At 35.9% G+C, this 15865-nt stretch overlaps 1 protein-coding gene across 2 annotated transcripts in view; it reads left to right on the forward strand.

Moving 5' to 3' along the window:
- ARHGAP15 (Rho GTPase activating protein 15) overlaps positions 1–15865 on the forward strand; it is a 588967-nt gene that overhangs the window by 278067 nt on the left and 295035 nt on the right. For both annotated transcript variants that reach the window (XM_058548899.1, XM_058548898.1), the window contains 2 exons: positions 14236–14334; positions 15567–15696. In XM_058548899.1, coding sequence (XP_058404882.1) covers positions 14236–14334; positions 15567–15696 — 229 coding nt within the window. The remainder of the gene's footprint in view (positions 1–14235; positions 14335–15566; positions 15697–15865) is intronic.

The following is a 15865-nucleotide window of genomic DNA, read 5'->3' on the forward strand; positions in this document are numbered from 1 at the left end:
CACATATATACATACACACAGTATATATATTGACTATTATACAGAGAATAATAGATGGATAGGATTATGTGTGTATGTGTGTGGGTGTGTGTGTCTGAGAAAGAGTGAGTTGAGAAAGAGGTACTAATAGGCAATGTAAAATATATTTCTTACCGTGGATTGTGGCCAAAAGTGTTTGAAAGCCTTCACCAGAATATACCTCCTGAGCAGTGGCTTCTTTAATTTTGGAATGTATTCTTCCCTTAATGCATCCCTCCTCTGCTTTCAGGTAAATTCACAAGCTACATATAAATGTAGTCTAACTAAATCTCAAACATGTTTAGAAAACTTTGAAGATGAAACTGAGTAAGATGTGGATCCAGTACCATAAATTGTTCATCAAGAATAGCAAATTACGAGCCAGATACTGGTTCTAATGATGAGAAAATGTTCTCCTTAACGTCCAGTTCTTCAGGATTCTAGAGAACGATAAATTGCACAATAGTTGATAATGAACCCCCAAAACTTGGGGAACAACTCACTGTATTGATGATCTTTAAATATCGCTTATTCAGGGATTGGGATTATTTTTGGGGATCAGGAATAATCCAGTTAGCGGCAATAGAACTATCCTGGTGAAGCAGGCAAAAAATTATAGTTGGGACAGGTGCTAGGGAAAAGTCAAGCTGATAATATTGGAAGTGTGTTTGCTGGACAGAATACAGAATGAAAAACTAAGATGACAGAATACAGTTCAGGCAGTTAGAGTGTGAGTTCCAACCTGAAACAATAAGAATATTTCATAGGCCAATTTGATAATCAATGAATACACTGAAATGGCTCATTTTTGGATACTTATATGACCATCTGCCTTGAATGCAAGTATGGATTATTGTTTGATTACATGTTTAGTAATTTAGGTGGATGAGGCAGATGGAAGGTGGAGTTAAAGAAGGGGGGCAGTGAGGATCAGGGAGATGCTCAGCAGAGCCCCAGTTCCTGAAAGGGATCCTGGCAAAAAGGACTCCTGCCAGCTGAGAGGGTCTGGTGCACTATGTAAGCCACCAGACTAGGGAATCAGAAGCCAAGAAACAGGATAATGATACACGTAAAGTACTGAGCTTCAGTGAAGACAAGATGTTGAGAACTGGGTATATTCTCAACACATGACCAAGGCTCCAGATCATGTCAAGTCACCTTGGGGTGAGATAAAGATCTGAATCCAAATACCAAATCTCTCAAAAGCCTACCATCTAAAATCAGAGGCAGAGAAGCAAGCTGCTTGAGCTCTGTGGAAAGGAGAACAAAAAGGCCAAGAACCAGAAAGATCCTTAGAAAGCCCGGGAGATCATGGAAGAGGCACTCTACATCAGATAGAAGTAGTGCATTGTCTTTTCAGAGGAGCTGCATTGGCACCACCTTAGAAGACAGAGCCATGTTGACAGGGAAGTTGCAACACAGATCCAGCTCTAAGAGGATGTCTCCGCTCCTCTGACAGTATAGTTGGTTCTACTGATAATCTGCTCAGGGATCTAGCACTGTTTTCCTCTTGCCTCACATACCAAAGGAAACATTTTCTAAATTTTAAGGCCTTTTTTAATCTAAATACTGCAACTCTACAGTATTAACCTAAGTGAACTGAGATTTCATTCTTTGCAAACCCTTTATTGAGGGCCTGTGTATTCCAGGGGCTTGGCTAAGTGCTGTGGACACACGGTCTTTGTCATCAGGGAGCTTAAAGTGTAGCAAGGGTCATACAAGAAATTAGATAAGTACAATAGTGAGATGAACTCCATGATGGAGTAAGTACATGCTACTAGAGGGAGACGTTTTGACCTCCAGAGGTTAGAAAAGCCTTTACTGAATAGATGATGTCTGAGGAGTTTCCTGAACGAGGAGGAGGAGTTTGCAAAAATCCAGGAGACTCAGCCAATCAAATAATAATAACCACAATATTTTTAAGTACTTACTATGCACCAGGTACTATCTAGATTCTTTTCCTGAATTATATTTCATATGGCCTGCACAGTGGTCATATGAGGTAGGTATTATTATTTTCATCAGATTATAGGTGAGGATATTAAAGCACAAAGATTCTAAATAACTTGCTCAAAGTTGTGAAGTTAGTAAGTAGAGGAGTTGAAGAGAAAAGGTCAGAGACAGAGAGAGAAATCATGAAGTGCTTGGTAATCCATATTAAAAAATTTAGGTATCTTGAGGACAATAGGGATCCAGTTAGTGACTTTTAAATGACATCTGACAGACATGGGCTTGGATAGATCATCTATCTATAGTCTAGAGCAGCAGGCCCCAACACAGAGTAACTTTCAAATCACATGTGGAGCTCTGTAAATAAACAGATTCCTAGGCCAAGCTCCAAGGGTCTGATTCTTTAGGTTCCTGTGAGCATGAGAATCTGTACTTAGAAAGCTCTCCAAGGATGATTCTGCTATTATTCAAATTAAGAATTCACTAATGAGTGGATGTAGAGAATGGATTGTAAGAATACAAACTGGGAGTAGGGAGATCAGAACAGGAATATTGGGACTTGAATTGGAATAGATACCCAGAAAGGTGTCTGAACTACAGATATAAATTAAGGATTAAAAACTGAGTGGGTAATGTCATTCAGGATTATGTCCCTACATGAGAAGAATCATGGCTTACGAGAGAATGCTGATGGACACCTCCGTTTAGGAGGATGAGGGGGTGAGTGAAAGGAAAAGAGCCCACAGAGAGGATTTAGGGACAGTTTCTTAATGTCCTCTAGAGATGCCATATTCTTTGCTGCCTCTGAGTCATTGCACAAGCTGCTTCTGTCACCTGTGTTATCCTCTTCCCCCTCCTTCTTCCACTAAATCCCATCTGTCCTTGTAAGAACTAAGAACCTTCTCCAACATTCTTCCCTGAGGACTCCAGTTTACCCTGAGAAACTTTGGTTTGTTCCTTAGAAATTAGTACATATGTCCCATCTTGAATCATGATTAATTCTTGTTTTCTAATTGTTTTTTCATGTTGGTCTTGTATGTCACACTGAGCTTTTTAAGAGCGAGAGTCATTGCTAACTTTTTCTGGAATCCTCACAGTTCCTAGAATTTAACTTTAGTAGATGTTCACTAGGCACCTAAAGATCAAGGGTTGTTGAATGGCTCCCCAGTGTTGTGTGTGATGAATGGTGATCCATATGTCCCAGAATGCACAAAGTAAAGCTATTGCCCTGCTGTAGTTATTAATAGTACCTCTTTTACCTTCAAAATTGTCACAGTTTAGGCAATAAATTATATAGTCACCCTACTGATAATGTAATCGATATACATATTTTGAAGTCTAGCGTTTTTAAATGGTACTATTTCTAACACAAATATCATTTTATTGTGGGAAGTAAGGAGTATTAAGGTGTTTATGCACACATTTAGCATAAAGTAATGTGTATGTCCTTCCAGATGTCAGATGTCTCCATTATTAGATAGGTGGCCTGTTGCTCAATTGACAGGTGTCATTGTCTATTATATAGTCACAAGTGGTTTATATTTTTTAAAGTACCCCCATTAAATTATATATATATATATATACACCGTTGTATTATATATATTATATGCCACTAAATTATAGTTTTAGAAATGCCAGATACTTTTTCATGTTTGTTTAAAGATAACCCTTTGAATAAACAGGGATTTTCCTCAAAGGCAGAATTATCATTTTTGCACACTTTCAGGAAAAAAATTCAACATTTTCAATTTATTTAAACCTATAATTCATGGGAAAAGAGAAATTTCTCCTCATTCATGAACTTCCTAATTACACATATGCTTAGTCTATCATCCTTAATGAACAATGATGCTATTTTATGGAGGGTAAAATCTAGCTTGTCAAGCTCTTGGTTAAATACAATTTCAAAATTTTCAGAAATGAAAGGTAAAGTTTTACTATAGTATTAACTTTACTTCTTGAATTATGAAGTTTGGATTCCAGGCAGTATAAATTCACTAGTTGATCCCCAAATCCTCACCATATATTTGTTATTCTGCCCAGACTGTATAGTGAGATCAAACAAGGAAGTAGATTCTTTCTTGAGATCCACTTATTCTCCAAGAGCAGTTCTTAGTTCCCTCATTTCCCAGGTCAAAGTGGCAAAATCCTGTGAGAATAGTTCATCTGTGCCCCGGCTAATGTGTATTTACTAGAACAGTACAGAGGCGCTCTGTTTATGTCTGACAAAGCAGTTATAAATCACACTTCTTCAGATCATAAATACACATTTATCTTTAGAATATATTACCAACTGAGTCATTTTGATGTAAATATTGCACCTCTTAAATATAATGATGATAATAGAGGCTGTGAATCCACAGATTTGCGCAAGTGCTTCCTTTTCAATAACTGAAAATATTTAAATCGCAGCTTTAACATCCTATGGGGAGTGGCAGACAGATGTGTCAATACAGTGGGACCTACAAAAGTTGCAACTATTTTCTCTGAGTAATGGATAAGGCAGACCCACTGGCTTCCATAAGGGAATTACAGTACTTTTTCTAAGATGTAGGTTTAGGTTGTTCTGTGACCAGCAGCCAGGAAGTGACTGACTCAGAGGGAGTCCTCAGCTTTTACTCCTTTCCTCTCTGTCATCATAGAAAGGGCTCTGTGGCAAAGGGTTGTCAACACAGAAGGGTGGCAATAGTCTGCACATTTCCTCATTCAGTCAAAAGACTTGTGGGAATCATCCAGCTTTCTGAGACTGGTAAAGAGACTATCTTTGGATAAGGAGGCCCCCGAGATTATGGAGAACCTGCATTATGGCGGCATTGCCATCTCTTGTTGGTTGGCGTGCTTGTCTGGAAACCATCTCAGTTGGCTGTAATTTTACTTGAAGATTAAAGCACAGATTTTTATATGTATCTTCTGTTCTCTGAATGTAAAAAATATAAAATACACCTACATTCACTTCTAACTGGCAGTATTGTAATTCAGCAGATTTCTGTTTTTCACTGAAACCTGGAGTTGAATTGTCTTGAGCCGGAAGGCATTCAAGCTGCTGTTTTTCGCTCAGCTATATTTCTCTATAAGCATCTAATTGTTTCAAAAAGTGATGTACAGTACGCAAAAACTTGAATCTAATGCAAATAAGTCTGTACAGCACTAAAGTTAACAGGTGTTCTCATTGATGTAAGTAGACATGGAACAATTCTTGATGTTTTATAAACACTCACAATCATGGCCAAATATGTTACAATAGCATAGAGATGCATACTGCAACATCTTTTATTCTTGTTGTGCAATCTCAGCACTTATTAATAGGAGACATGTGTGAGTAATCAACTAGTGGCAACAATACCTGTTTCTACTTAAGTCACTGTACCTTAAATTAGCTAATACTTCTAAATAAAATTTTTGGCAACATAACTACTGCCACTGGTCATCCCACAGTTTGCTTGTTTACTACTGTTAATAGTGCTTTAATAAAATTAATGGCTGCATCGTTGATGGACCAGCAATGAGTACCTTTGCATCATTGAGGGTATAAAGACTTGACACATTAACCTAAGGATTAACTCTTGAAAATCTTAAACCTGTGTCCAATTTCCCATATTGTCAACTCTCAATTAGAAAAGTCCATGCATAGGGTGAGATTCTTGGATGATCTAGTGTAGATTATCCCTGCAAAACACATGGTGGCTTTGGAATATAACCAAGAACATTCTATTCTAGTGATATGTATTGAAATACAGACCCGTTCTTGGTGCTTCCTAACTCTTCCAAGTTTAATCGTATTGTCTGAAGTCTAGCACTTGTTGACTGATAGGAATACATAGTCTCAGACTGCTGTTACCACGCTTCAAATGGATTGCCTACTCTATTCTGATAAAATTGTTGTCAGTAGATGTTCAAATAAACTACTTGCGTTGCCTGAAAGAATGCAATGGTATTATAATCTTTAAAATCTTGTTACGATGGAGGATGAGTTAAATATACCATAGCATATCAAACAATAAGATACAATGCATTCGTTTAACTGTATCAGATAAGCTTTCTCTATTTGTTATTTACTTAGTGTCCCTTAGATGTGGGTTGTGCAGCCACATACTGGGTAGACAGTTGCAGTTGGCTTCAGAGTAATTATAGTGTAGTGGGGGAAACAGAGAAACCAACAGGACATTGCAGTGTAGACCAATATATCCTGTGATAAAGTAGGAGCAAGATATCATGGGAGCCCTTAGGAGGGACATCTATTTCAGAGAACACTTTTCTGAAAAGGTGACGTCTAAATTGATTTGAATGATATGATAGAGGAAGTGAGAGGGTTCCGGGCAGTGGAAACAACCTGCTCTAAGGGAAGAAATGAGAATTAGCATGGGACAGCTGGAGAACAAAAAAATTTTTGATATGGCTGGATCATAGAGATGCAGAGGGAAATGTGGAGCAGGAAGGCTGCAGAGCAGGTAGGTGGCAGAGCACACTGGGTCTGGCAGGCTGAATTAAAGAGTTTTCTCTGTGGTGTAACAGCTGTGAGGAATCTCAGTATGATATCAAGCAGAGGAATTGGATGATGAGATCCAAATTTCAGAAAGATCACTATGGCTACAATATAGCATATAGACTAGAAGGGAAAACATGGATGAGATGGTGAGGAGACCAAAAGATATCGTTATTAAATCCGTGTGGGAGATGCTGGTAGTACAGATAGTTAAACACATAAAAAATTTTCATAACATATTTTCATTAAAACATAAACACATGTATGATGTTTATCTTTGAGTCAAGATAAACATAGAAGGATGGACAACCCTTCAGTATACCTTGGGGAAAGGAGATTTTGTGTTTATGTTATACTTTTGTATTTGTTAAAAATTTTTAACATGTGCATTACTTAGTGACAAAAATAATATACATCATTCCAATTTGAAAATAGTGGCAACTGCAGATTCCCATAGGTCATGTGACTAGATGAGTAATTTTGCACAGTGAGCATAGCTCAGGTTAGCAGCTGATCTGTGGTTGGCAGCCACTGATTGAGTGGTGGGTACCAGCGAACGTGAGTCTTAGGATGATTAGTTTATCTAGAGGCAACTACTTCCTCCCAAGTTTAAAAATTAACGTTAGCAGCAATAAAACTCTAAGCTGATGTTTATATGCCAACTGCTTCGATTAGTCACTTTTTCAGTCAGTTTTCATTTGAGCACCACAGGCAAAAGTTTTGGTGAAGCTGACTGCAAAACTGTGGAAACTGCTAAACTATCTACTAATTACTTGGATAGTATTCTTTCATGAATATTGAGAAGACTGTTTCTCAGTACTTAAAATATTTTGCTACAGATAAAAGAAAGAACATGAGTTTTCATTTGTTTGAAATAAATTTTGGGTTTGGTTATTTCATCAATAAACAGAAAGGTAGAGTGGGCAAGTGATATGGGGTGTGAATGTTCACTACAGCCAATTTTATTATGCAGAACAAATATGTGTTGTAAGAATGGGCATAGACTAAATTATTTGGATGTCAAAGGTACAGCTCAATTTCAATTAAAAAGCACTGTTTCTCGAAAGGCTGGCTTAAACCTTAGATTTCGGAATGCATTTGAGATCTGTCGCATATGCAGCCCATTTGTTTACTTTCCATTAAAGAAGAAATTGCTTACATGGGCAGGTTATTTTGATATGATGACACCACTGAGGGTTCCAATAAATGTACATGCAAATCAATCAACCCCAAACACATTGAAAACATATCCAATAAACATCTGGAAACTAATGAACACACATTTGTTAACACAGGGGGAGTTGTGGAAATGCAGGATCCATTGGTGGCCAGGCTTATTTAGTAGCATGTGGATTTAAGAACATTTCACAGAGTCAGAAGAAACAGAGTAATTATAACATAAGGTTCAACATCTTTAGATATGTAGAACATTTTCCGTTGCTTAAAACAAATATTCCCTAAGAAAGTATAAAACATTTTTCTGGCTTGCAAAGTTTTTGCAGTCTATCATTTAAATTACTTAAATAAAGGGAGCTTTACTGCTCCCCAAAGCTAAGAATATAACACCCTTCATGCATATTAGCTTGATCTTCTTGACAGACCAGAAAAGTGTTTGTGTGTGCCAATTAAAACAGAAATGGATCCCTAGTGGCTTGTTCCTCACACAACTTCTGAAGACTGCTATCATTGTTTGCTAGGGTAACCCTGGATAAGGCTGCTATCCAAAGTAAACAAACTTTTCAAAACTTTCATGACAGATGGGGGTTACAAATGCATTTTAATAAGAGAGTTGCCAAAGCAACTTTTTTTTTTATAATCAGCATATATTTACTTAACATCTAGCAACATTGGGAACACAAGGCAGATACTTTCTCACAAAATGTTTTAACAAGTAACATTTTTGGAAAGACAAATTGAAGACCTTTTACTTTTAACTGATATTTTACCCTTAGTTTTATGTTAACTTTGCTCCACATGTTAAGGAAAATGTTACGAGTTACTCAAACCAGACTGTAATTTGAGACAGACATGCAGCTTGATAATGTAATTTCTTTGGTGGTCATAAACACCTTTGAGACCAAGTAATTTAACTATTAGTATAACCATGACAACCTTCATTTGATCAGATATATCAAATGTGGAGTGTGGTGCAAGATGAAAAAAATGTGAATCTGAGGGTTTTTTTAAAACACTATTGCTTCAAATTTAAGTCGTGATATTCTCACTATGATGTAGCCAAAATATATATCTATATTTTATGCTGTTAGAATTCAATAAAGATATGGCCAAAATTAATATCAAAAAATAATTTATATTCACTTCAAATGAGTTTAGTATATTTTGATGTAACTTTTTATATCTACTTAATTTAATTCAAATATGATTTCGTCATGAAGTCCAAAGTGTCTCCAAATATACTAGTTAATTAAATTCCATTCCTCTTAAATGGGTAATTCACTTATTTGTAGAATCTCTGTAGCCACATCATTTAACATTTTTAGGTCTCTTTGGATATTTGGCATATTTTATTACACGTTTCCTATATACAATTTTGGCTTCATTAAGATAGAATAAACCCTCCTTAGGTTCCTTCTCAAAGACTGATCCTAAGCAAAATGTGAAAGATATTTAGTTCAAATGTGGGATTATTTTGGTCCTTTCTAGGATTGAAGGAGGTTTTTGGATACCCCAATTCTGTTTTGGATATATTTTTTTCATAGCAGGATAGTGGTAGTTTTTTTGTTTTTTTTTTTGAGGAAGGTTAGCCCTGAGCTAACATCTGTTGCCAATCCTCCTCTTTTTTGCTGAGGAAGACTGACCCTGGGCTAATATCCATGCCCATCTTCCTCTATTTTATATGGGACGCCACCAGAGCATGGCTTGATAAGCGGTGTATAGGTCAGCACCCGAGATACAAACCTGTGAACCCCGGGTCGCCAAAGTGGAGTGCACGAACTTAACTGCTACGCCACCAGGCAAGCCCCCTTTTTTGTGTTGTTGTTTTTTTTTTGCTGAGGAGGATTTGCCCTGAGCTAACATCTGTGCCAGTCTTCCTCTGTTTTGTATGTGGATCATTCAGAGCATGGCCACCAACTAGTGGTGTAGGTCCACGCCCAGGAGCTAAACCTGGGCCGCTAAGTGGAGCACGCCAAACTTAACCACTAGGCCATGGTGCCAGCCCCAGTAGTGGTTGTTTTTGAGAAGAAAAAAAATAAAACATCTGAGTAAGGATGTTGGGTGATCTTTTAATGTTGTGCTATCTTTAACATAACAGTAAAGAAACAAGCAACTTTTGTCTAAGGTCTATATTCCAAATTTCACAACTGAAACCAAACCATCATGGTCCTTTCTCCATACCCACAGAGTCCTTGACTGTACACAACTGTTTGCTGAGGCCTAGTGAACTAGAAATCAAGGTCTTTGTAATCTCTTAATTCTATCATTTAAAATGATGCCAATTTGATAGAATGACATTCTCATTTTCCTCATTTGCTTCATTTTCTTCATTTGCAAAATTACTTTATGATAGTGGAGGGAAGCTGCATTTTAAGAATGTTTATTATGTGCTTTGAGATCATTAAAGCTGATATCACTTTGCATACCAAGTGGTAGTATTCATATCCTTAATATACTAAAGTTCTGGTACAATCAACCTTAAAAGAATAACGTATCATGACCAACAGTTTATGCATAATTCCATGATGTAAATGTGTCTGCAGTAATTACTTCCTCCTCTGAAATCTTGACACGAGCATTGTCTGTGCCACTCACATTGGGATATAGTATAAGCCACTTTCTATTGTTATTTATCTTTAAATGCATATGTCCTATTTATCCAAACAGATTGTGAGCTCTTAAGGGTGGGAATTGTGTATCCCTAGCTTCTAGCAATGTGCTTTGCACTTCATGGATGCTTAATCAGTCCTTGATGATTAGGGAGATGTTCAGTCAGAAACATATTCTCTCAGTCTCCTAAACAAAGAGTTATTTGTTGGGTTTATTCTGCAATAGGAAAGGTGCCACTATCAAAGAGGGGAATACATGTCACTCATTATCTCTTGTACCTTCGATAGTCTCCCAGCATGCATTTGAGGTCAATTGGCATGAAAGTAGCCAACAATACTTAACCACCAAATATGTTTTACTAATGAGGTATCTATTTATAGCATAAAGTTGTCCATTGACCATTATCATATATATTTCATTATTATTTATAAAAGACTGGCAATAACTAAATTAAAATGTCTACAATGTTTGCTCTGTGGAACTATGAATATTTTAATCTGCTTTTTCATTATTTTTATTTTTTCCAAATTCTCTGTAATAAATTCAATTATTCTTGCAATCAGGAAAAAAAAAGTAAAGTTCTAAAAAGATTTTGTTTCTATTCTGGTAAATCAAAGTATGGAAATTTTTAATAGTGCAAATGCCATTCTACATATTAATTTGTAATTTAAATTAAAATCTAACATGGGAAAGACGAAATGTCAGAATGCATATTGACAAGGGCAGTGCTTAATTGACAATATAGAAAAGAGCAATATTTAAATAAACATAAATGCTACTTGTTAAAACTTCTTTAAGATGTTTTAAATTAGCATAACAATACTCCATTTGTTAATTAAAGCCTAAAAAATAAATTTCTTCTCTCCTTATCTCTTATCAGTGGAGTTTGGGATATACCTGTCTCCATCTTCAGAGGAACCACAACAGGACATAGACCAAGGTTCCTAGCCCAAGGGAAAACTATCGTTAAATTAATACCAAAGACCCTTAGGGGATGTGTCTATTCTGCATGTTGCCCAGTGGATATGCTGGTATAATTTCCTAAGCATACATTTGTTACCAGTAAAAATTCAGACAGATCCTTAGCATGAAAAAGTCTGTGACAAATTTCCCCAGACATGTAGTTAAAGATATCTGTTATTGACAACTCTAGCACATTTCATTAAGACTGCTTTGTTGCCAGAATATATCCTTTCAAAATACAACTTGGTGGAGAGGAGGGATTTCCAGAGACATTTGGCTAAAGTAGGCTTCCAGGCAAAACAGAGACCAGCAGGTCCTGCCTAAACCTGTCTTGTTTTCTGTAAGTTCTTCCTTCATTCACCTCACCCTGGCGTCTGTCACTTAGGCAAAACGTGATATAAAAAGAATATATTAGCATGGCTTAATATCAAATCTTTCATGTCTGTTATTAGTTCTACATCACTTTAGATTGTCATCAGGAATTGTTCAATCAAAAGGTTTAGTCAAAGCTAACGTTCTTTACTGATGTCTTTTTTTCCCAAGAGTGTTGAAAATTCGATTGTTCAAAGTGCAAATATGATTCAGCAAACCATTTATCAGAAAACCTAAAGAGGTAATGTAAAAAAGTGGATTGAGAAACCTGAATTAAATGGGCTTTACCAGTCAAAGACTTTGAAACTGCTTTCTTGTGAGTGACTGGAATGGAGCAGAACAAAGTCAATTACTGTCTGTAATTAAGAAGTGGATGCATTTAAACTGTAGAGAGCAGTAGCAGACTTCTCCAGACTGCCTAGTAACTCAAAAGATTAGTGGGAAGACAGAGGAAAGGATGTGAACTGTTTCTGTCTCTCTGATAGTATGTTTTGAATGAATTGCATTCATATAGTTCTCTGATCCAGCTTCCCAAAATGAATTCATATATTACTGATTATGTACGATTAATGCAGTAATATATTTGGACAATGAAACTTTTAAAATACTGTTTGCTTTTGGTTATGTTAGCAGTAAAAGATCCCCTTCGCATTGCATAGTGTGAACCAAAAATACAAGCTGAAGTCCTTATATTTTATCACTGTTTGAATTTACTAGACTGAAAAGTGAACTATGTTGACTCTTTCCTAAACCTTCAGAATAGAGTAAATCTAATTATGTTTGTTTCTTGTACTTTGAAAATGTTCCTTTTTATAATTTTAATAATGATTTATTTATAATGGCAGAGAAATAGATTGTACGTTGTGTTTGAGCTAATTCATTTTTCTTTGTGTATTGTTAACAAATCGTGATGTTGTATAATACGTTCATAATCAAAATATTTAAATTCAGATTAGGATGAAGGTATCGGTCAAGGACATTACTAGTTTTCTTGGGTTAGTTAGAAGTGGCTTTATATTTTTAGATTACTATTTCTGTAGCAACACTTTATAAAGTAAATATTTGGAACTTTATGTAAGTAAAGAACATTGCAAGGGTGTGCAGATAATTAGGCAGACATCAGCTTAACTGTCTTTTACTAGATACATAAAACAGAGGACTATTTGGAGGCTATTTTGAGCCATCCCAAATCTTACATGCAATTTTACTTTGAAAAAAGAGTGATTGGCCCTGAATCTGTCAAATTCTAGTGTGGATAATTAAATTCCTCTTATTTTCTAATCTTTTACTTCTCATAATTGTATCTACTTTGGATAGTTCCTCTCTTGACAGTTGTAAAAAGTTGGAATCCATCTCACTCAAGAATGGCTGCATTGCAGTACTGAATGATGTCACATTTCTCTATAGTTTTTCTACAAATAAATGACAAAAGAATATATGTGCATGTATGTAATTGAAGAGTAAAACTTTAGGATCATTGTCATTAAATGTTGCCATAAGAATCATTGAAACCTTCAGAGTGAGCTATTTTGGGTAATAATTGTCACTTTAATGATAGAATTATAGAGACATCCTGAAGCATGATTTGTGATTTTCTGAATCTGTGCCACATTTCAGCGTTCACCTCCTATTTAGAGCCAGTAAGGCTGAGAAGAGGTGACTAGCTCCTGACTGAGTATTTTGAAACGTCAGTCCTCTCAGCCTCCAAAGGCTTGCTTGATGTGTGACAGTAGTCGGGAAATGTTCATCTTCCTGTTGAAACGAAAAGTCAATAATACAAAGGGAAAAATCTTCATAGTTCAGGTTGATGGCCTAATACAAGAAGCGTGTCCACACCCACGTGAATCAAATTCTTCTCTAAGTGGCCCTTTATGTGTGAAATCAAACGCATTGCTCTGTTCCTATAGGGTCACATCCTTCTCTCACAATTCTGGGGAGAAAAAGATTCACTGTAATGAAAAACGTATAGTTACATGCTAAATATTGCCAACTACTTAGCAGCCCTGAGAGTCTGGAGACAGAATGTTCATTTGATAAATACTCTCCATGAGAGGTTCAAATATGTAAATGAACTTTTATTCTAATAGACTCTCTTTGTGGGGAAATTGGTCCTTTATTACTTTCCTATAGATCTTTATGATAGGAAAGTATAAATAGCCAAATGTTATTCATTTGAATGACCTTTTGGAAAAGTCTGCATTAGTCTCTTTGGTAAATAATCTGTTTTAGAGCCCTCCATAAAAGGAAATCAAATATAGAGATACTATTAGATTTGAAAAAGACAAACAGGAAAGAGCCAAAAGTGCAGAATGAATTCTGACACACCCGGGTGCATTTTTCTGAGGTTCTGACTTAAGTGGATACTGTCTGCGTTATTCTGAACTTCCTGGCTCACTTCTTGAGTTGGAGTAATTCAGCTTTAGTCCTACTCTGAGTTAATCGTTCTATTATTAAAACAATAATGTATTTGTTATGGCATGAAAAAACAGTTTATGGAGAGCAGTTCAAAATGATCCTAGTTTCCCAGTTCCCAGAAAGACAATTACTGGAATACAAGAAAATATTCAGTGTATTAAAGTGTGTTTTTTAAAAAGGATAAATTTTTTGAAATGTAAGAGATCTACTTTATATGGTTTGCTTACCTGTCGATTTTTTTTTTCCAGATCACCACAGTCTCAGGAAATGAGTTCCTTCTACAGTCAGATATTGACTTCATCATATTGGATTGGTTCCACGCTATCAAAAATGCAATTGACAGATTGGTATGTATTTGTTTTGGCTGTTACCTTTATTAATTAAAATGTAGTTATTTAAATCTTATTGCTTAGGCATATAACACGCATGTAAATGGATCCTATGGATTGAGAGATATTAAGTTATTTTAGGTTTAGAGTCCACTAAAAACCTTTTCAGCAGACATGATTTGTGGAACTAAATGTCCTTTGATTTCTCTCTTTCAGAAACACAGTGCATTCATTTTATTTTTTTTGAAATAACACAGACATTCATTTACTGGAGGCTGTAAAAAGCACACAAGAGCTTAATAACTACCGAATTTTCACATTTTCAATTTATGCAGTCTGTAATACATATTCTTGAAAATTAATATCAGTGTATTTAAGCCCATACTCACTGTTATAATACCAGTAAATAATAATCCTTTGTACTGATGTTTATTGTTCTTCCAGATAAGCTAGATTGTTCTTCTCATGAAAATTACATATTTAGAACTTCATGAAATTACCCTAAATCAGACATTCAGAGAATGTTTTTAAAAAGAGTCAAATTATTTACAGCCACCCATTTTATACTGATTCTAGATCAAACATCTAATTTTAGGACACTAATATTTGCAAAAATCATTATTCTTGAGAGCTTTTAATAGAGTATACAGTAGGAAAACAATAGTTTCTGTGTGATTGTATTGCTATTTATTGCAATCTTCCATTACATCATTTTGGGACTAGAACTTTGAAAACTAAAATAACAAATTGACTTTCTCCATAATCAATATAGTTCCCTTATCAAGGCACACATGAGTGCTCACTCCCACACACCACACACAGACATACACATCGATTTTCTTGTTGTCCTTAAGAGTGGACTCTGGACTCAAACTGCCTGAGTTTGAATCCTGCCCCATCACTTACTAGCCGTGTGGCCTTAGGCAAATTACTTATCGCTTTTGGCTTCAGTTTCCTCGTCTGGAAAGTAAGGACAATAATAATAATATCTACCTCCTAGCATTACTGTGATGATTAATTGAATTAATGCATGTGGAGTGCTTGGGGTAATGGGTAGGATTTAGGAAGCCCCATACATGTAAAGCTAGTATCAAATTTGAATATTGAGCTTAGCATAGAGGCCTTATCCCAAAATAATTATCTTATTTCAAACTTCCTTTTAAATTCAGGATTAAATTAGATCACAAAACTGTTTGATGAATCCTTTCTTCCTTGTAAAATTATTCAGTCTACTTGTTTGTTATTTCCAGCCAAAGGATCCAAGCAGTTCATCAAGAAATCTGGAATTATTCAAAATCCAGAGATCCTCCAGTACTGAATTACTAAGTCACTACGATAGTGATACAAAAGAACAGAAACCAGAGTACAGAAAATCTTTAAGTAAGTATTTTTTTTTTGACTTGCTCATTCTAACTTTGTCTAAATGCAGTGCTTATGAAATATAAATGCATTGAAATGAGATTTGAGCCAAACTCATACTACTCATGGAAGATTCGTAGCCATTTCCTGGCCGGGGATTCATGCACTGGAGGGCAGTCTGGGCGCTTTG

This window comes from Diceros bicornis, chromosome 10 (assembly GCF_020826845.1).
Source record: "Diceros bicornis minor isolate mBicDic1 chromosome 10, mDicBic1.mat.cur, whole genome shotgun sequence".
Classification (NCBI taxonomy): domain Eukaryota; kingdom Metazoa; phylum Chordata; class Mammalia; order Perissodactyla; family Rhinocerotidae; genus Diceros; species Diceros bicornis.